The sequence below is a fragment of the Protomyctophum bolini genome (assembly GCF_963924005.1).
Source record: "Protomyctophum bolini genome assembly, chromosome: 3".
NCBI lineage: Eukaryota > Metazoa > Chordata > Actinopteri > Myctophiformes > Myctophidae > Protomyctophum > Protomyctophum bolini.
The window spans coordinates 4,589,882-4,612,381 of record NC_137864.1 but is presented as its reverse complement, the minus strand read 5'-3'; the positions used below and the strand labels follow the sequence as shown (position 1 = coordinate 4,612,381).

General features: G+C 43.5%; 1 protein-coding gene across 1 annotated transcript in view; it reads right to left on the bottom strand.

Moving 5' to 3' along the window:
* cacna1ab (calcium channel, voltage-dependent, P/Q type, alpha 1A subunit, b) overlaps positions 1–22,500 on the bottom strand; it is a gene marked incomplete at both ends in the record, with an annotated part of 241,854 nt that overhangs the window by 98,773 nt on the left and 120,581 nt on the right. The window contains 3 exons of the mRNA XM_080760544.1: positions 1–14; positions 4,524–4,676; positions 6,014–6,105. The exon at positions 1–14 is cut by the window's left edge and continues 174 nt beyond it. Coding sequence (XP_080616670.1) covers positions 1–14; positions 4,524–4,676; positions 6,014–6,105 — 259 coding nt within the window. The remainder of the gene's footprint in view (positions 15–4,523; positions 4,677–6,013; positions 6,106–22,500) is intronic.

The window sequence follows — 22,500 nt, the reverse complement described above, 5'->3', positions numbered from 1 at the left end:
GTCCACCAACTCCTCTGGGAGAGAGAGAGAGAGAGAGAGAGAGAGAGAGAGAGAGAGAGAGAGAGTCACAGGTGGGGGATACAACAACATTAGGATCAACAACGTTTAAAGATGGAGTGCCGTGATTTCCCCTCCCCAAAATGATCATCAGGTGCTATGATTATCATCAGGTGCTATGATTACACTATACTGTATACCAAGGAAGAGAGTCAAAGAAGTGTACAGAGTGGTGTTAAAATGACATTTTTATGAGTTCATTAAAAGGGACACTTCACCCTTTTTTTTTTAATTGTAGTCCAGGAAGGTAGTGAGACCAGTGTCCATGACATCAGAGACAACAGGCTCACTGCTACAATCTAAAATATCTAAAACCACATATTACACACATAAATACCCCCAGGAAAGTGATCTAAAGCTTCTAAACGTCATTAACATATATTTTTTTGCAAAAAGGGTGAAGTGTCCCTTTGAGTATACCTGGTTTTTCCCCTTAGCACCACCCCACCTAAACGTATAAAGCCTCTCCCACAGCTGTTGTTGTATGATAACGGGGGGAGCGGTTATGGTTATGATGTCACAAAAATGGGACATTTTTTTCCGATTGGGTCCTTTTGACTCACAAAGGCTTTCAAGCTTCCAGGAAGGAACCAAAAATACACAGGGACATTATTTCAATATTCTATAACCACATACCTGGGGGTCTATTAGAGTAACGTAATTGAACGCCATAGACACAGACAAAACCGAATACGTACGAGAATCACGGCACTTCATCTTTAAAGAATAGCTGTCCATCTCTTCTATTCTATTATAATTATATTTTGAGCATTTTTGTACCAACATGAAACAATCAACAAAAGGGTCTGTGCATAACTGTAGTGCTCACAGTACAGCTTTCCAGAAGGCGGCATTCCAAGATCCTCCCGAACCCGGGCTATGTGTCGAGGTGTTATAGTGCCATAGTCTAACTCTAACATCATTGTTATACAATGTATAATATTATATTATCTTACACTATTGCTATTACCACTACTTGTATTTGCCCGCGTCTCCCTCTCCGTCTCTCCTTCTCTCTCTCTTTCTCTCCCCCGACACAGTTGACGTTTCTTCCAGCTAAGGGGGAGTTTTTCATCAGCACCGTCGCAAGATTTCTTGCTCAGGGTGTGTGTCGATCTCTGTCGATTGTGTTTTGTTTTTAAACGATATGTTTATTGTTACATTTGTCTCTATATACGATCTACAAGCTCACGACGTGTCAATGTAGATCGGCTATAGTTGAACTATCTTAAAATGTTTTTTTTTTTCTTTTTTAAAAGGTAAAAAAAATGGCAAATAAGTTTAGGGATAAGGGGTAAGGGGTGAGGAAAGATAGGACCCCACACGTGTTTAATCCCTAACCCCCCGTGAGCGCTCATCAGAACCATCTGAGCAGCCATCAACTGGATGTATCTGAAAACAACATAATTTATGTTGGAATTAACAAGGTCCCGCAAACACAGATTATGCCCAGATTATGATTTATTCCTTTGGCCCATTATTAGTCACCGAAGTAAATATTGGACCTATATTCTTCACAAGCCACATAACTATGCTCCCCATATATTATTGCATTTTTCAGACTGTCAAATCAGGAAGGAAATTATATCTTTGTTCAAACCGGTCCGTGTCGACAACACGAGATCTATAGCGAACCGGTGATCTATAGGATGTCCTCGCCACTGCTATAGTTCGTACTTTCAATCCGTACTCGCGATCGTATATGTCTCGGTAACATATCAATCTTATTGCTACAGCTATGCACAGAGCCTATTTGATGGATAACTAATTAAGTGACACGTACCTTTTATCAGAACACACCGTCGTAGGGAAACAGAATTGAACGATGAAGGGTATAATTTCTATGATTTAATTGTCAAATATATGTGTAAATATATATAATAAAAATATATAATAAATATATTATAAAAATAAAAAATAAAAATAAAAAATAAAAATAAAAAATAAAAAATAAAATAAAAATAAAAATATATAATAAATATATAATAAAGATATATAATAAATATATGTAAATATATATTTTGAACACTTTGAACAAGGAAGAATAGCTGAAAGGGGGATTTACAATAAAAAAAGGACACAAATAAAAAACCATGGCGTGATGGTGATGGATAACTATAACAGAATGCCATGTTTTCACTGGCCGCGCTCAGATGAACAGTGGTGGACAAAGTATTCACAAGTAAGTAAAAGTATCAATACTGAAACACTCTGTTCAATATAGACCTATATATATATACACCACAGAAGTAATTGGTATATCAATCCAAATGTACTTGACAGTACCGGAAGTATAGAAAGTATAGGATAACTCATTATATGCAGAATGTCACCATTTCACTTGAGTTTTCAAAATGTATGAATAATGTGTTCAAAATCCTTTGAAAATACCAGATCTTATACAAGCTCACAATGCGTTGCGTGTGCAGCGCATTGTGAGCTTGTGGATCTGGTATTTTTAAACGGCCCGAAATGTACGTGGGTTGTTGTGGTTATAATGCATGTTTTGTAATCAAAATCTACAAAGTATAACTAATGTTTTTTTTTAAATAATTGTAGTGGAGTAAAAAAAAGTACTTTGCTTCTGAGATGTAATGGAGTATAGAAGTATAGGCTGAATAACAGTAAACTGGAAATACTGTATAGTTTTTAAAAATAAATAAAACAGCTCAAAATTGTATACTTATGAGTGCAGTACTTGAGTAAATGTACTTAGTTACTTTTACACCAACTGCGAAATGAAGTGGAACTTGACACAGAATTGAGCCTCATGTGCACCAACCAGCAGCAGCTGTCCTCCTCCTCCTTCTCTCACATGAGTGTCCCACACAACAAGTATAAATCATGCTTATAATTGGACAGGAATCAATCATGTTCAATCATCATTATACTGGTAGCTTGAGCTATATCAAGGCATCTTTTCCGGTTAACCAATTATACACATGCGCTGTGGGTGGGTGGGTGGGTGGGTTTGGAGTCGGATGTCAATCAAACGGCGCGGCGCGGCGTTGACATCGAAAGCGTTTGTCCTCCTTGACATCCTGGATGTCAGTATGTAGGCTAGTTTATAGCAGTGGTTCTCAATGGGGGACGGGGGACACTGTTGTTGTTTATGAATCAAATGGGGGGTCCTTAATATACAGGTCGCCAACTCCTGAGTTATATGGGTCCGTGTGTGGGGCCTAATTCATACATATCGAACAGGGGGGCAGTCAGACGGATATTTTGTGAAGCCACTAAGGAAATGAAAGTTCATATAATGGCCTGTTGTGGCGCTGTCACTGGACCCAGAAAAACCCATAGCCCCATAGAAGTCCATGTATTTTGGCCCAACTTCACCTAGACTGTTAATAAACATGGTCATGAATACTTTTTGCTTTCAGTCACTAGTTTAAAGTCTCATTTCTAATGTCATAATATTCTTTTTGGAAAATTATGGTCCCATTTATAAAAAAAATGACCATAAAGTCGCGCATGTTCTGAGGGGCGTGGCTACCGTTACAGTCTATGAACGGGATCCCCCTCCCACTCGAGTCAAAATAAAAACCAACGAAGAAGAAGGGGGGAAGTCCCGCCTCGTTGTCTGGGCCAGCCAATGGGCCAGCTGGCCTGAACTGGGCCAAAACGGATCTTGAAAGATGGCGACTTCCATTGCAAGGAATGACAGGCTTCATTTTAAGTTCATGTTAGACCTGCGGAACGCTTTGTCCATATTTTTTACAGTCTATGATATCGAACCGGCGGGGGGGGGGGGGGTCCATGAAACTATATAGAAGCTTGAGAACTACTGCTTTAATAGTGCCTATTAACTGCTGCATTTCAATTGGTGTTACTCACAATCGGGGTGACCACCAAAAAACCATCAATATTGTGCACACAAGAGGAACGTACGTGTTTTGGGCAATTACCGTAAAACCGAAAATTTGTCTCTGACACAACTGAAATGGGGAGGAGGGGGAGAAGAGAATAAGTAAGAAACACAACATCGTCAGCAATTGAACGTATAGGCTATACTGTGTAAAAAAAAAAAGAATTTGATTCATTTATTTGTGTGTTTTTATCTTAAGAGTATATATGAATAGAGAGGGCACCGGATTCCTCCTCCCATCCACTTGCAGTAAGTTGCTCAAAAGCAGCACGAGGCGATTTCACTCCTCCTTCCGTGTAGGAACAGAGTGCATTCTGGGATGGATTTTCCCCAAACACATGAACCGCGCTGGCCGTTGACTATCATTGTGCCGTTTTGTGCGCGTATGTTCACGTATGACACATTCGTTCACGTGTCATGGCCCCGCAATAACATGAACGTGCGCAATGATAGTCAAACGGACCAGCGCTGGCTCGAGCTGCAAATACCAAAAATTCGGGCCACTATGTGGTTTCCTCCGGGTGCCGTCTCTAGTATTCATATATACTCTAAGGTTGTTATGAAGGCGGTCGGTCGCGGTCGGTCGCGGTCCCCTTACCCGAGATGTCGTCGTAACAGGCGCGGTGGAATTTGCCCATGTAGAACTCCAGGCCGATGATGGCGAACATGAGGATGGCCACAAACAGCAGCAGGCCGATCTGCAGCAGGGGGATCATGGCCTTCATGATGGACTTCAGCACCACCTGCAGGCCTGGAGGAGGACAAAGCACGAGCCGTTGAATGTATATTCAGTGATTTCACTTAATTCAAATATCACTTTGTTTTGTTGTGATAATCCTCTCTACTATAGAGTGTGCTGACCATATAAGGAGTTCCTCCCTGTCCCCAGTTAACCTCGTTTTTGGCTCTCTATCCTGATTGGATGAAAGGCTTAGGTCCCACAGCCAAAAACGAAACCTAAGGTTTTTTGAGTGAAATGACTGAATATACCTTTAAATGTGAGGAGGGGGATGTTGTCAAGTCTTATTGCTTATTGTTTGGCCTTGTTTGGCCTTGTCCAGCTGACGTTCGTTGACGCTCGTTAATGTCAAGGCAATTATGTCTATGCACCGTCACATGCATATAGGTCTACAATCTATACATTCTATTCTAAGGAGGCATATTTAAAAACAGATATTATCCTGCTCACTACTGCGCCCCCCCCCCCCCCCCCCCTTCCCCCTTGAATATGATGGAATATGACTAAGGATTACTGTGATTATGGTAATCTCACATTTCACATCGTACACACCATATACCTGTAACTTTCATCGGGGGTGGGGCCGCCAGTTGAATCCCTGGCGTAGACATTATTTATCTTAGCAATTATTCTATAGATTACTTTGTCCATTAATCGAAGAATCGAGCATGTTCTGATAAAAAAATAAAATTGAAAATAGCTATCGCATTGTGAGCTTCTATATCAACTATTTTCACAATTTTGCTATTTTGACATTGCCTGCCCAAAATAAGGATAGATATGAATGGATAAATATGTTATACGTATACTTATTTGCGTCATAAGGACACAACGAGGTATATGCAACGATATAATGGTGCACAGACTGTTGTTTGTGTACTGTGTGCATCATGTGGAATGGAAGAAGACATTGCCTGCGTTCACTGCAGGCTGCTAGTATATACTGTAGCTCCGTCCGTATCCATGGAAACTAACCACAGCTGTTTTGCAAACATGGCGGCAGTGTGCTGTACGGCAGCACAGAGAAAAAGACCACAAGCTGACACAGAGGGCCAGGTGTTTCAGCTGCGTTATATACTGTCATTCATGTTCGGTCAATTCATCTCGGATGCGTTCGTGCACGTGTGCATTTTCGGGGGGGGGGGGGGGGGGTGCATGTGCTTATTTGAATGATCTCAATCAGTCGATTATGTGTTCCAGCTTGGATCAATGGTGAACTGATGAAGTAGACTTTAACCACTTAAACCCCATACGGTATATGTTTGACCAGAGACGCCCGGGTGTCCCCACTTTGGGAAAAAAAAAAGACGCACGCACGCACGCACGCACGCACAGAGTCATATACTTACTGGGAATCCCAGAAACCAGTTTGAGCGGTCGCAGCACTCTGACAGCTCGCAGTGTCCTCAGATCAAACTGAGACCCCACCGATGACAGAATACTACAGAGAGAGAGAGAGGGGGGGAGGGAGGAAAACAGGAGCTGTGTGAGACAAAATATTCATTCGACAACCATGACAATGTACTGTATGCAGTGGAACCAGTCTCTTTGATTGATTGATTGATTGATTGATTGAATACTTCATTAGTCAGAAACGAGAACAGCATGTGGTACAGTCAGACATTGAGGCTAAAAGGAAACACACACTGAACATAAAATAACACAACAGATGAACACAGTAATACTGTACATACATGAGTATACACTCACTCCTCACATTATTGTCCTGACTTCTACAGGGAGAGATGAGCAATGGGCTGCTCGGTTGTTGCTTTTTAAGGGACTTTTTATTTTATTGATTTGTCCAATTATACAAATTGCACATGCACAAGGCCCATTTGCGACAATGCTCTAGAAACCGCAAACCAAAAGAAAACAGGTCAATGAAGCTATACCGGTATCTATGAATTATATGAAAAAGTTTAATCTGAGAGACTTTGTTGTAGAACACGTACGCATACCTGGCCAAAAAATGACTGAACCAAACATTGACGGAGGAGTTCTCTCCACTCACACATAACGCATTTACCATATCCTAACAAGACAAGAGCTGTTTGAGCATGTCCACCGAGGGGTTAAGGAGGATCACATGCACTTTAGCTATTGAAAAATAGCAGATCTACAAGCTCATAGCGCTCCACCGAGTGGCGCGCTACGAGCTTGTAGGTCTGCTATTTTTGCAAAATGTGGCGCAATCTTTGAATATATTCTTTCAGAACGAAAGGTTGGAACAACATATTTTCAGATGGGGGGGGGTCGGCGGCCAATATACCGGTATTTCAGAAAAAAGGACATTTTAAAAAATATTTTTTTTTAATTTCGACGTCAGGCCTAAATGTGTTAAATATCTTCCTTGGCCAGTAGGTTGGTGGGAAGTTCCACCTTTGACTTATATCGGTCGATGTTTTGGTTTTTACCAAGAGGGTCAGGTTTGAATCGCGGCCCTCTGAATCCAGGAAACTCTGCATGGGAGATGTCATCAAAAGGCTCCGTGCACTGGTAACACAATGCCTGTGCATTTTATTGTGCTATGTATAGGCCAAGGGAAAGGTTAGCCATTGAGTTTTGCCATTGTGATTTTTCTTGGCATGGAAAAGACACAATATACTCCCATGGCCTTATGTCACCTTTTGGTCCCCAAACCCAACCCAACCCTACCCCACCCCACCCCACCCGGCAGGGCCCAACCCCTCCCTGCCCATCCAACTACAGTTCTCTCTCTATCTCATACACGCACGCACGCGCACACACACACACACACACACACACACACACACACACACACACACACACACACACACACACACACACACACACACACACACACACACACACACACACACACACACACACACATAGCAGTGTGGAGGATGCAGGGGAGGGACAGGTTGGAAAATTCCATCGTCCGTCTTGTGCGGGGGGTGGCAGCCAGGGCTGTCCATCCGTGCCCCGACTGAGAGTGGGCGGAACAGAGGGAGGGGTGGTTTCCGAGGGGGCAGAGACAGAGAGACAGAGAGAGAGAGAGAGAGAGAGAGAGAGAGAGAGGAGAGAGGGGCTGAGAGAACACAAATGAGGCTGGGATTGATTGTGTGTGTGTGTGTGTGTTGTGTGGTGTGTGTGTGTGTGTGTGTGCGTGCGTTGTCGACAGAGTGAGAGAGAGAGAGAGAGAGAGTGAGAGAGAGAAGAGAGCAAGACAGCAAGAAGGAATTTAAAAAGGCAAATATCAGTCTCGTGTGAAGGAACGCAGTCACACACTCGCAGCTGCAATGCAAGAATAACTGCCATTGTTTCCACCCTGACAAGAGACTGAATATCGGTCTGGAACGTGAGTCATGGTAAAGGACCCCGAACCGTCAACTGTATACAAAAATGTATATATATATACAGTATACACATATAATACTGGTACTGATCTAGAGAAGGCCTCAAGGCTTACTGGGTTAATAAACCCATGGCATCCCCATTGTGGCGATGACCATTATGTCATTATGTACGTGGCATTTAAGGTAGAAGAACGTTTTCTGACAAAACACACAGAATTGGCTTGAAGATCGGCTCGAAAACATCGGCTTTGAAGCGGTTAAAATTCCAATGAGGTCAACCTTTTGGCATCCGTCCTCTTGCATGCGCGCACACACACACACACACACACACACACACACACACACACACACACACACACACGCACACGCGCACATGCACGAACACCCACACACACACACACACACCCACCCACCCCCTCCTTATCAGGTTGCTAATTCCAGTAAGAGCCCCATTCATTAACAACTGTGATATAGGCAGCCAGACCCCTCATTCCCTCAATGGGTTTTTAACTGCCTCAGCCAGGGCCGCCCGCGCGCTATATAGCTGAAAAACACCCCGCGTAAGCGTAAAGGCAAAACAGCCCCGTCAAGTCCTGTAAAAAAAAAACAAGAAAATACTATACTGGACAGACAGATAGATGGAGGGGGGGGGGGAATTGATAAGGGGGACAGATAAGAGAGACGGATTGGACGGATTGATTGATGGAAACCAGCATGGCGGAGGAAGAGGGTCGACGTCCTCTTCTTCTCCACCACCATGCTCTCTCTCTCTCTCTCTCTCTCTCTCTCTCTCTCTCTTTAAAGTGCTTTTCTCTCCGTTCTTTGTCACTATATACTATATCTTCGCTTCGTTTTGAGCCGTTTTTTCCCCCCGCTGAAATCTGGTGGTTCTTCGAAAATAAATTCATGGACCTCCAAAAGTTTTTTTTTTTCCCCCGCGGACCCCACATCTGAAAGGATGTGGTGCCAACTAGGGACCACCGTATAACGGGCACGTCTGTGTTGAAAGGTTTTCTAAATTATTCCAGGGTGTTTATATATACCGATGACACTAATTAACCCATTTTGGGCTTGAAACACCCATTTTGGTGTTTCAAGCATTCTGTTATACGGTACTTTAGCTATTGAAAAATAGCAGATCTACAAGCTCATAGAGCTTGCTATGAGCTTGCAGGCACACATCTTTGAATAGGTATATATATATATATATATATATATATATATATATTCTTTCAGAGCGAACGTCAGGCCTAAATGGGCTCTGTTCCGGGTTAACGTGGGTTCTCCTGCAGCCTTTTCATTCCAAGGGACCACTATAAACTCTGAGAGTGTGTATATACAAAACAGAACAGTTCCAATTTTTGTACACTCTCAGAGTCACAGGACCCATTTGGAACCCACTCAAGGACACTTTGAGTTTGAGACCCACTGGCGTATATAGCTTCCAGGGAGCCAACATGCACAATGGCAGCAGCAGCAGCACCCTGACTCTGTTGGAGCCAGAATGGAACAGAAGCCCGGAAGTATAACGAAGAGTTATTTTATGTGCATATAGAGCCCTATTCTGCCAGACAACCAACCAAGCCAGCCAGCCAGCCAGCCGGGCCGGGCCGGTTAGAGAGAGAGAGAGAGAGAGAGAGAGAGAGAGAGAGAGAGAGAGAGAGAGAGAGAGAGAGAGAGAGAGAGAGAGAGAGAACCCTATGAGCTGCAGTCACCCTTAGCAACAGCTCAACCTGGTCCTGCAATGCCCCGCCGCCACCAGTAGAGGGAGCAGTTACTGTGTGTTGTGTTCATCATCGTGGCACTATGACAACCAACCCGGGCCACAGATTGGGAGGTGCATGTGTGTGTGTGTGTGTGTGTGTGTGTGTGTGACTGTGTGTGTGTGTGCTTGTGTGTGTGTGCGTGCGTGCGCGCCTGTGTGTGTGTGTGCGTGCGTGCGCGCCTGTGTGTGTTTGTGTGTGTGCGTGCACGCACGCGTATGCCCGTGTGCGTTTGTGTGTGCATATACGTGCGTGCGTGGACAGGATGGCGAAACTGGAATGAGAGAGAGAGAGATCGACATAAGTGGAATGAGTGTTAAGGGAGAACGGAGAAGTCACAATAAAAGATGGAGCATGCTGGAGAGAGAGAGAGAGAGAGAGAGAGAGAGAGAGAGCTATATCACTGTAGTTGTCTCCATATTTTAACTTTTTATGATTTTTTCCCCCATCATTAACGCCCTGCTTGATCATACAGTGTCACACACACACACTACACCAGCACCCAAAGTATAGCAGATCGCGGCGCGTTTTGAGCATGCTGCTTTATAGCTATACTTTTAAATTGAAATGCTGAAAAGGTATAACAGTGTTTTTTGGACATATAATAAGGTTTCCATGCACCCGACAGAGATTGACTGATTAACCCATTCTAGACGGGGACCCCTTTTGGTGTTAGCATTATGTTATGCTTTAGCTATTTAAAAATAGCAGATCTACAAGCTCATAGCGCGCCACCGAGTGGCGCGCTACGAGCTTGTAGGTCTGCTATTTTAAAAAAATCGAAGAACGACTGACATTTTTTAGAATCTGATCTCAGGTCAGAATGGGTTAATCAGACCAGTGTGTGTCCAGTGGAAACCTCTTATGAATCTGATCTCAGGTCAGAATGGGTTAAAACACAGAAAACAACCAGACAGTGCTATACGTGCGGCGTGAGCTTGTATAGGTCTGTTTTGTTTTTTCTTCGAAACGCACGCGACAGCGCCGCGCGTCGACGAGGTCTAAAGGCAGGGCTCGAGGGCAGGTGCAAAGCGAGCCAAACAGAAACGGCAGGGAATGAAATTAACCCATTCTGACCTGAGATCAGATTCATACGAGGTTTCCACTGGACACACACTGGTCTGATGAACCCATTCTGACCTGAGATCAGATTCTAAAAATGTCAGTCGTTCTTCGATTTTTCAAAAATAGCAGACCTACAAGCTCGTAGCACGCCACTCGGTGGCGCGCTATGAGCTTGTAGATCTGCTATTTTTCAATAGGTAAAGCATAACATGATGCTGACACCAAAATGGGTTCCCGGTCAGAATGGGTTAAGTGTGGGGGGGCCGTGGAGTGGAGTGGCAATGTGAGAACGAGAGGAGGAAGAGAGGTTAGCTGAGGATACACGCAGGAGAAGGGTTGCAACGCTCGCTCGCGCACGCACGCACGCAGTGTGGCTTATTATGCCACGTGACCCAAGCCTTGTGTTCATGTTAAGTTCAGAAATGTTCATGATTCTTCTGTGTGGAGTTTGCATGTTCTCCCCGTGTCCCCTATAGGGTAGGTATACCCTCACAAAAACATGCAGTAATCCTGGTCTCTAAACTGCCTCCCCCTGGCCAGCCGGGGGCGCCTGATGGAGGGGAAAGGAACTGGTTGGAATAACGTGTTCCTTTCCACGCGCTATACGTCCAACCAGGGAAACTCCCCCCCTGTCAGGTGTAAAGGAGCAACTTGGACACTCAGGCATGAAGGGAGCATGAGTTAAGTCCGTTGCTCTCCCCAGGTTGGCGGAGGGTGTGTAGAGCCCAGGATCACAGTAGATGATTGGCACAGGGGTGAAAAATGGGTTACAAAATCGTGGGATAAAAAATATATTAAAAAAAAAAATGTTCATGATGTATAAGTTGATAGTATTTGGCCACGGACCGCCCATCTGACAATGTTTTGTGCCATTCTCTTTGGAACAAATATAGTAATCTCAGCAAGGCAGATGGCTTCTTGGTTAGAGTGGGTGACAATACTATCACACGAAAAGATGAAATCACCTACCTATAGGTTCCATCCCGGATGGCTATAATCTTTCCGGTGATGAAATGGCCACCAAACGTAATCAAAAAAAGTCAATCAAAGAACAAGATTCCTTTACAGGATCTCCTCACTGGTCAACAAAAACACCTTGAAGATCCTATAACAGGAGCCCTCGTACAAGGTTTCTTCGACTATATGCATGCACCTCCTCACCACAGCACCTCAAAAGGCCCTTAAAACAAGGCTCCAGACTTCCCAAAACAAACTGGTCAGGCTATACTACTTGGCCTCACCCCCCCAAACCCACCTCACCCCTGCCCACTTTGACAGCATCTTGCAATGGGTCTGGTCCTCGAGATTCGATACACCACCAAGATACCTGTGTATACCTGTCTAAATACTTCCTTAATGTTAACGAAGTCCACATACCCACAACACCAGAGGGAGCGCAACAAACCATGTGCAACCCAGATTCGGCACAAACAAGGGACTAAATTATTTTGGCTCCTATATGCCACCAAAATGGAAGCCATATCGATAATTCAAATCGAAATATATATTTTTTTGTAATAATGCTCCAACTCTACACAGTGACAGTAGTAACTAAAGTTGGTGGGGAGTACCAAGTGCAGTGGGGTAGAAGTAAAAGTTTAAAAAGCATTGGTCCTCCAATACATTCCAAGGCATAATACTTCTGTAGAAATGATTAAACTAAAGCCTCTATTAGTATGCCTTCGTTTTGTAGTGAAATAAAAATGCCCCAACATTGCCACCTGTATAGTCTTCAAACGTATTCATCAAAATGCTATATGTTGGAATAAATGAAATACAAAAAAGGTACTGTAAATGAAATCAATCCAAAATAACTCCTCAGACGACCTCACCACTATTTCTCAAACGTATAGCTTATAGCTGTGGACCAGGTTTTATTTCTATTTCTATAAATAACATCAATAAACGAGAGAAATATTAATTGTATAGTCCCCAAAAAACCTTTTTCACATGAAACACAATCATACTACAAACTATACACGGCATCACACAAAAGTAGCAGAAGTAGCAGATCCACAAACCGCGGTGTGAAACGTCACGTTGCATGGGAAATGTGAGGGTTGGAGGAGAGAGAGAGAGATGTAACCCCGGGTTGACACGACGTTAAAAGAAAAATAGGAAAACGTAAATAAATAAATAATGGAAGCACATCGTGCCCCGGGAGAGAGAAGAGGAGTGAGAGAAAAAAAAGAGAAAGGACAGATTGAAAGAGAGCGATGGACCTGTGGTGAAGCAGGTGTGGGATTCTGTTACACAGCAGAGTACCACAGAGAGGTATACCCCAAGGAGACACAGAGAGAGAGAGAGAGAGAGAGAGAGAGAGAGAGAGAGAGAGGCAGGCAGACAAGAGAGACAGAGAAAGAGAGAGAGAGATAGACACACACACACAGAAGGATTCGCACGGATAGGGGAGGTGTTTGGCCGGTGATGACTGCTGGGAAACACCTGACAATCAACTTGCGACACCTGACAACACACACACGCACGCACGCACACACACCACACACACACACACACACACGTCTGTGTCCATGTCTGTGAAGAAAACCCTCCTGTTCTGTATTGAAGGAACATATTGGAGTTTAGAATGTGTAGAGTGTGTATACGTAAGTGAACAAAAAGCGGAGTCGTCGTACAAGCGCAGTTTAACGTTGTTTTCGCTTCGGCGGAAGTAGTTTCACTTCCGTGTATGTCCTATAGTGGCCTATACTCGGTGTATATAGGCATCGTCTGATAAGGAACATATTGATGATTATTGGTTGATAACATCCAGAGCGGGTGACAGCTGGTCACGGGAGGCGGAGTTGGAGGTGGCAGAATTGACGACGCTAAAAGATCAGAAATGACCACTGTGCATGATTAGAGCAATGTTTCTCAACCTGTGGGTCGGTCCCCATGATGACAGTGAAGTGATAATTTAAGGACTTCTATAAGACCTTTTTAATACTTGGAAGGAAGAGGCAAAACGTTTGAAAATAGCAGATCTGCAACCTCATAACACCTCGCAACGCCTCACAATATTTATTAACCGAGTCAAACAAAATGTGGGGGTCCCAACTCCCCCAGTTAATTATTTTGGGGGGTCACGGCCTGAAAAGGTTAAAAGTTATTTTTCCAGTTTTCCAATGGTGTATTGACTTTGCATTTAGGGTTTCTTCCTGGAGGATGAACCCTTGACAGTCAAACGGGCCAATGAAATAAACAGTAATATAGTGACATCACCCCTGACCCCAACCCCTCCCCCTTTATCATACAACTACAGCTGTGGGTGCGGCTTCAGTTCAGGTGGATCACCACCCATCACCACCCACCAGGCAAACCAGGCATACTTCATGAACTGGTGGGCGTGTCCACATAAAAGCATGATTTTAACAAATACTGTACACTCTTTGGGAAAAGTTCTTCCTCCTTATATTATAATAATACCTGATGATCATGTTTTACTGCCATGTTCAAATACCCTGTTGCAAAGTAAAAGTCTGGGAATTCAAAATGCTAAAAGTATTGGTATCAAAATGTACTTAAAAGCACCAAAAGTATAGAACATATTCATTGTGTATAAAAGTTTTGTGAATGTATAAAAAAATATATAGCAAATGATAGCAAATCGTCTATTTTGAAACGGTCGAAATGTATATAAAGGGCTGAAGTGGTTATTGTATAATTATGCTTTGTAATAATAACCAAAAATAATCTATACACAAAGTAACTATAATAGTAACTCAAGCTTTCGAATAATTGTAGCGGAGTTAGTATACAATATTTGCCTCTGGGATGTAGTGCAGTAGAAAGTATATAAAAGTACTGAACATTGTAAAGCCTGCACCGATAAAGTTAAAAAAATCACACCCGTGTGAACTGAGTGGTGCAACTCCCCCCCCCCCGCCCCTGGTGGGAAGTATAGGAAGTGATGATGACGAGGTGGCCGACCCCTGATGGGAAGTATAGCCGGAAGCAGAAGAAGAAGAAGAAGGAGGAGGAGGAGGAGGAGGAGGAGGAGGAGGACAAAGGAAGACGTGATGAAGATGAGAGCTGCGTGCAGCGATGATGATAACGATGAAGGTTCCGGAGGTCCCTCACCACCACCGCCACCACCACCACCTCCACCTCCACTTTTTGCTCTCGGTCTCTCCCCATTCATGGCATCGCCATGGCAACCAGGCGGTTCCTCTCCTCCTCCTCCTCCTCCTCCTCCTCCGCCGAGTCTCCACGGTTACCGGGAACCTCTGTGCTCTCATTCACATATAACCACTGTTGCCCGGGCAACCGCAGCCCCGGCTCATTGATGGAATCTTGGCACCGCTGCGGCAACGAATCGACGGACGGACGGACGGACGGACGGACAGGGGGGCCGAGGCGAGGAGGAGGAGGGTCTCTCCTCAGCGATTGATTCTCAAACCTGATAAAATCATTTAAGACGCCCCGACGCCAGATGGCACGGTGTGGCGGAGTGACAGTGATAAATGCCGGGGGGGGGGGGGGGGGGGGGAGAACAGGTATAATATGGGCTGACCCACTTTCACCACCGTTGTTGTTGTCACCGAACATAGCCACGCACTTTGATTTACAACGTGGATATACGCACACGCACGAGCACACGGATACGACCGCGAGCGAGCGCACGCGCTCACACACACACACACACACACGCACACGCACAATCTGATTGTTTTTATTTGTCTCATGTTAAACCATTTAGGCCATTTAGGTCGAAATAAATACAAAGTCTTCTGAAAGAATAGATATATATTCAAAGATTTGTGCCACATTCTCACGATTTTTCAAAAATAGCAGACCTACAAGCTCATAGCGCGCCACTCGGTGGCGCGCTATGAGCTTGTAGGTCTGCTGTTTTTCAATAGCTATAAATAACGCTTATAGTTAAAACACCAAAACGGGTTAACTTGCTGCTTTAAACAAAAAATAAAGTCAAAGGCTTATTTCTATTGAGGTATATATCTTGACTTGAACAAACAATATACATGATAAAGAACAGACGTATACATAAAAAGGAAACTTTAATTATCTATTAAAACTAACAGCTGTACGCAACGCTCACGCACGCACAAAAACCCTCGCCCTTATAACCCTCGAGTGTGAGTTTAATTATAAATACATGCAAGCTCACAATGCATCGTCAGATCGTCTATTTTGGGCGTGCGACAGCATCACAAACAAGTATAATATAATTCCAACCAATCTGACAACATTTTTTTGTCCCGCAACGACCAGGAGAAGTGGTCCTCAAAATGTCTGTTCCACTGGTACTACTACTGGTGGTGGGGACGTTCGGTCCTCGCAAGTATAGCAATACATTGCAGACCCCATACATTCCCTTTAATTAAAGAGCCAAATTGCTATGACAGCACACATCAGAGGGAGGAATTATCCATTATAATATAACGGGGGGGAAATCCTATAAGCGGCATTAAGCATCCTACTGTATGTCCCCCCCCCCCCCCACGGAAATATATCCTTCAAATCCAAAAATTAAATTAGACCGTATATGCCTGCCCATACCAGTGTACGCTGCAATTCAATTTGCGCTACAAAAAATAAAATACAATACAATATACAGATCATACAGTATGTATTAGGGATGCATATATATATATATATATATATATATATATATATATATATATATATATATATATATATATATATATATATATATATATACATCCCCAATACATACTGTATGATCACATACTGTACCGTGCAATCTAGTGCACTTGATGCCATAAGAAACTGTTTTCTATTACCAAGGCAAAGACTATATGGCTGTTTGTATCACAACATTTGTATACTCCTGATATCCTTGGGGTGCTTGGTGAACATGTGTGATATAACATGATAAAACATAAAATAACTGTGAGTGCGTGTGTGCGTGCGTGCATGCGTGCATGTGTGTTCACATCACCTGTGTATAGGTAACGTGTTACGTGTTATGTACTGGCTATAGGAATGTTAAGAGAAATTATGCCAACAGCAGACATTCAAATCCTAACCTAGCAAATGGACCCTTATCATAATTGATGTGATTGTACTGTGGGTAACAGTAGCACGAAACATGGCCTGTGGTAACATACTGTACAACTGTACAAGAGGCTGGATATGCTGTACATTTGCCAGAAATTCACCGATCAATACAATATATTTATATGAGGATCAATTGCACTGGACTGCATTTATATATATTCTCCAAAGCTCTCTACAATGTGGAATACTCGCACGCACGCACGCTAGGGCTAAGAACAGACGGCATGCAAGGCCTGGCACCATTCAGCCATGGGGGTTCAGTGTCTTGCAAGGACCATTTTACTGTCACAAGTGTCCTTATACTCCTTTTAGTGTCACAAGGTGACCATGGGGACATACTTATTAAAACTCAAGGAGGCTCCCTGCTGGGCCAGTTATCTTTTAGACCCGAATTTACCCCAGAATGGTGCATCATGCCATGGGCATGTGCAAACACACACACACACACACACACACACACACACACACTATTGGCGTTGCAAGGCTCAGGAAAGCATGTGTAGACATGTTATTATCAATACAGCATTGATAGTATTAGGCATGCCGCGGTTTACCGAATTTCGGTAATACCGCAGGAACAGCCACGGTGTTGATACCGTGAGATTTCCGAGCATACGGTATTTTAATACAGCGTCGGTGGGCAGCGCATGCTGCGCATATGCAAAGCAACTCCACTCCCACACTGAGGCAAAACATTTATTTTCACCACACAGCTGCAGTAGATTGAAAAGTTGCTTCCTACCTTTGAGTTAGTGTTGCTGAAAGACACCCAGATCCAATTGTATATTCCATATTTCCATATGTACTATAAGAGTGAACTAGTGTCAACAAACACGGAGGCACACAGTGACAGTTGTGAGCATGCGCAGATTGCACTACCAGCTGCTACAGCGTACAGGGTACGCCATTAAAACGGCCATTAGGGGGAGCCATAGTACAGTGAAATACAGTGGGGAATATCTATTGATTCATTGATTGAATACTTTATTGGCAGAAATGTAATCAGTATAGGGTACAAATACAAAGGGATCACTGAAAAAGTCCTTGCTGTCTTGTTCCATTCGTCCCTGGCCCAGGACCGAATGGAAACAAGACAGCAAGGACTTTCAATCAATTCATAATCATGACAAATAACAAAATTCAAATTATCATAAAAGGTAAAAAAAAAAAAAAAAAAGATATGTAGGCCTGCAGGTTGGGGAACAAAGAAGGGCTTATAAGGAGGTGGGGGTAGTAGTCTAGACATAGGTGGGGGGGGGGGGGCTTTTATTTTTATTTTTATATAAATACCGTGGAATACCGAGGTATAGATTATCAACACCGGCACCGTACCGTACTGTAAAATCTCATAACGTGGCATGCCTAGATAGTATATCACAGTATAACTCCAGTATAGGCCTATATAGCCTCGGGATAATGCTCAAAAGAAATCTTAAACATACTAATAATAGTCAGCTCTGAAAGAGCGCTGTTAGACAACCATATAGGCCTACTGTAGGAGGGGACTTGTAGTGTATAGGCCGAGAGGTCCACATACTGTACTGCACATGCATTTGAGCGAGGCCCTGTATTTGAATATTTAATGTACTGTAAACGTGCACTTTACATTTTAGCGATTTTTTTGTCGACGGGCCTGGGAGGACCCAGGGACACCTGGTATTCAAGGGCTCCTGTGGGTGACCGGAACGGTTAGGCATATTTAAGTTTAGGAATAAGGTTAGGTTTTTAGTCATAGTTTTACCGAGGTTAAGTGTAGGAATAAGGTTAGGTTTTTAGCCATAGTTTTACAAAGGTGAAGTTTAGGAATAAGGTTAGGTTTTTAGTCATAGTTTTACAGAGGTGAAGTTTAGGAATAAGGTTAGGTTTTTAGCCATAGTTTTACAGAGGTTAAGTTTAGGAATAAGGTTAGGTTTTTAGTCATAGTTTTACTGAGGTTAAGTTTATAAGGTTAGGTTTAGTCATAGTTTTACTGAGGTTAAGTTTAGGAATAAGGTTAGGTTTAGGCATAGTTTTACTGAGGTTAAGTTTATAAGGTTAGGTTCAGTCATAGTTTTACAGATGTTACGTTTAGGAATAAGGTTAGGTTTAGGCATAGTTTTACAGAGGTTACGTTTAGGAATAAGGTTAGACTTTTAGCCATAGTTTTACCGAGGTGATGTTTAGGAATAAGGTCAGGTTTTTAGCCATAGTTTTACAGAGGTCATGTTTACGTTCTGTCTCCTGAGGTCGCCGCATATGACCCCCGGGCGAGCGTTCTTATACATTCCCTCTTGGGGATCGGCCCGAGCGGCCTGCTCCATAATGTGTCCATGTGTGTGGCTCGTGATGAATGGGTCCAATATTTACTTACTGTGAGTATTGGGTGAAAGAAGGGGTCAATATCCAATTCTAATCTAATCTACCTTCTCACATTGCAATTAATAGACTATACTATAGACTCATGACCTAGACTCTTGAATCAACTCATTTTGCAGTTTTCTGATCCTGTCTGGACTGGTTATAATGTTTGTGTCATCAGGCGGGCAGAAACCATGGCGAATCCAACAAGTTTTATAGTACTTTGATTGGTATTCCAACTCGTAGTGCAACTGATGAGACTACAGTAGACCAGTGGTTCTCAGGGGTCCTTGAGGGGGTTCCCTCCCAGCTAAGTTAATATACAGCAGCGTCACAATCATTTTAACCACTTTATCCCTCATTGCGTATATATGCTATTAAAAAATAGCAGATATACAAGCTCAGAGCGTTCACATGCAGCGCTTATTTTAAACATTTTAGAAAAATCTTGAAAGTGTTTGAAAATGTTTTGAATAATCTTTTTGACGCAAATCTTCTCCGCTGGGGGTCCCTGCAGTGGCACAACACATTTTCAGATGGGTGTTGCTGCATGGGACAGAGAAAAGGTTGATAATCTCCTGATTTGTCTCTCCCATTTTAGCATGAAAAATGTGGGAATATATTGTGTGGCTTGCAGTCGGGTCCAAATAATATTCCTGTTCAGTGACCATGGAGCTGAGGAAAGGTTCAGAAGCCGTGCTCAGGGCTCACCTCTTCCATTTGGAATATACAGACTCCGATAAAAAAAAAAAGGCGCCCGTCTACTTCGCGCAGGTGTACGGGCCATAAACCAGAAAGTCTTGCTATGTTTGTCTTGGTACACTATATTATACAGTATAGCCCTATATAGACAGGGTCACACTGGTCAGTTCAAAATGAAAACCAGGCTTTCCTCTATGTCAAGGGGTGGGCAACTTTGACGATGGAGAGAGCCACTATATTTCCACACTTACTCCAGAGGGCCACATTGCATTATACTGTAACTGTTGTAGCAAAATTAGCCAATCTACAAGCTTGAGCTTGTAGATCAGCAATTTTTTCCTATATTTGAATTGAAATACTGAATTATTTGTAGCTTTTTTTTTAAACTAGAATCCTGCAAAAGTAACCTTTTTTTTATTGATTTTCAAATGCATTTAGTTTTAGTTATGATAGTTCATGAACTAAATACAAATACATTGGACACAAAAAGACAATACTAATACTAGTCGTCAAGTATAGCAGTCATTTAATACTAGTCATTAAGTATAATTAAAGCGGGTCATTTGGAATCGCAACAGCTGAAATCAATAGTATATCAGTAGTGGGCCATATTAAGTGAAGGTGCTCTATGTGGAATAAAGCCTGGTGGTGACGTCATCTGAGGTTCCTTCTGGTCCCCTAAAGGGGCGGGGCACCCACCCACCCACGTGAGTCGTGACACACTGACACACACACACACACACACACACACACACACACACACACACACACACACACACACACACACACACACACACACACACACACACACACACATACAGGAAATTACTCTATGGTGAACCTTGGAGTCTCAGATCTAAACAGTCTCTGGCTCAGTCCATTCAGAGGATGTGACAACTACTACCCCCTAAGTCTGTGGCCCTGTGCGTGCGCGTGCGTGTGTGCGTGTGTGTGTGTGCGTGTGTGTGTGCGAGCGTGCGCGTGTTCGAGCGCGCGTGCATGTGGAACCAGTGTGGGTGTGCCATGTGTCATCCCAGCATGCACTACTGGCCACTCGTTGTCTCCCACAGAGGCCTCACCCCACACACACACACACACACACACACACACACACACACACACACACACACACACACACACACACACACACACACACACACACACACACACACACACACACACACACACACACACACACACACACACACACACACACACACACACACACACAAATACACAAACTACGTGATGTACAGGGTCATTAATGCGTGACAATGAGTGTGATTTGCATTCAGGTCTATAGCTTGAATTCAAGCCTAAATCTAACAGTAACTGTGCAACCATTAAAGAAATAAAGTAAGGTCTGCTATTTTTGAAAAATCGTGAAAATGTGGCACAAATTTGGAATATATTTTTGGGGGTTTTTTTTGCCTCTGGGGGGGGGGGGGGGGGGGTCTGGAACAACGTATTTTCAGATGGGGGGGGGGGGGGTTTGGGAAATAATATTGGAAATATTGAAGAACCACTGATATAGAAACATGAGGTTTTTCCAGAAAAAAAAATAACATTTTAAAAATATATTTTTTTTAACGTCAGGCCTATAAATGGGTTAAAAAAACACCAAAAGGCGTTCCCGACGTCCTGCATGGGGGTTAATTGACCCCCATGGGTCTGTTTTTTTCCGTCAACACCAAAATGTCTCCCAGAGGAAGAAAAAAAAGGCAGATCAACAGCATATAAAAGCAGCGTCGGACAATTTTCATCTAATGTAATAACCTGTATATAGGCACGCCAGGTTCCATGCGCTTAACCCATTCTGAACGGGAACCCATTTTGGTGTTGGCATCATGTTATGCTTTAGCTATTGAAAAATAGCAGATCTACAAGCTCGTAGCGCGCCACCGAGTGGCGCGCTACGAGCTTGCAGGTCTGCTATTTTTGAAAAATCGAAGAACGACTGACATTTTTACAATCTGATCTCAGGTCAGAATGGGTTAATCAGACCATAGTGTGTGTCCAGTGGAAACCTCGTATGAATCTGATCTCAGGTCAGAATGGGTTAAAAGCCAAAACGCACCCCCACCAACTTTCTGGCCTCGTTCCCTCTCCACCACCCACCCACCCACCCACCGGCACACCCCACGCCCCACGCCATCCCAACCTGCACCTATACCCATACAGCATCTCTGTCCTGGCTATATACACAGCTTTATGACGCTTATGTCACCTCTCATACCGCACTGAGGAATACGCCATGAGCCCTCTCCTCACCCACAGTCACTTCCCCCTTATTGGGAGAGTCCACTATCCACACTTTTCCTGGGCTGTGTGTGCTCCAGTTCCTGTCGATTTGATCCAATGAAAGCCAATGAAACTGGTCAGATGACCAATGATATCCAATGAAATCAACAGGAACTGGAGCACACACAGCCCAGGAAAAGTGTGGATACAGTATAGACGGGGCTCCGAGGGGTGCTGTACTGTATATGCCTGGGAAGGAAGGAGGGAGGGTGATAATGGCTCCATATCACCCTGGGAGGAGGTGGGAAGATTATGTCATCCGGCCCCGCCCGCTCCACTCCCTCCCTCTCTCTCTCTCTCTCT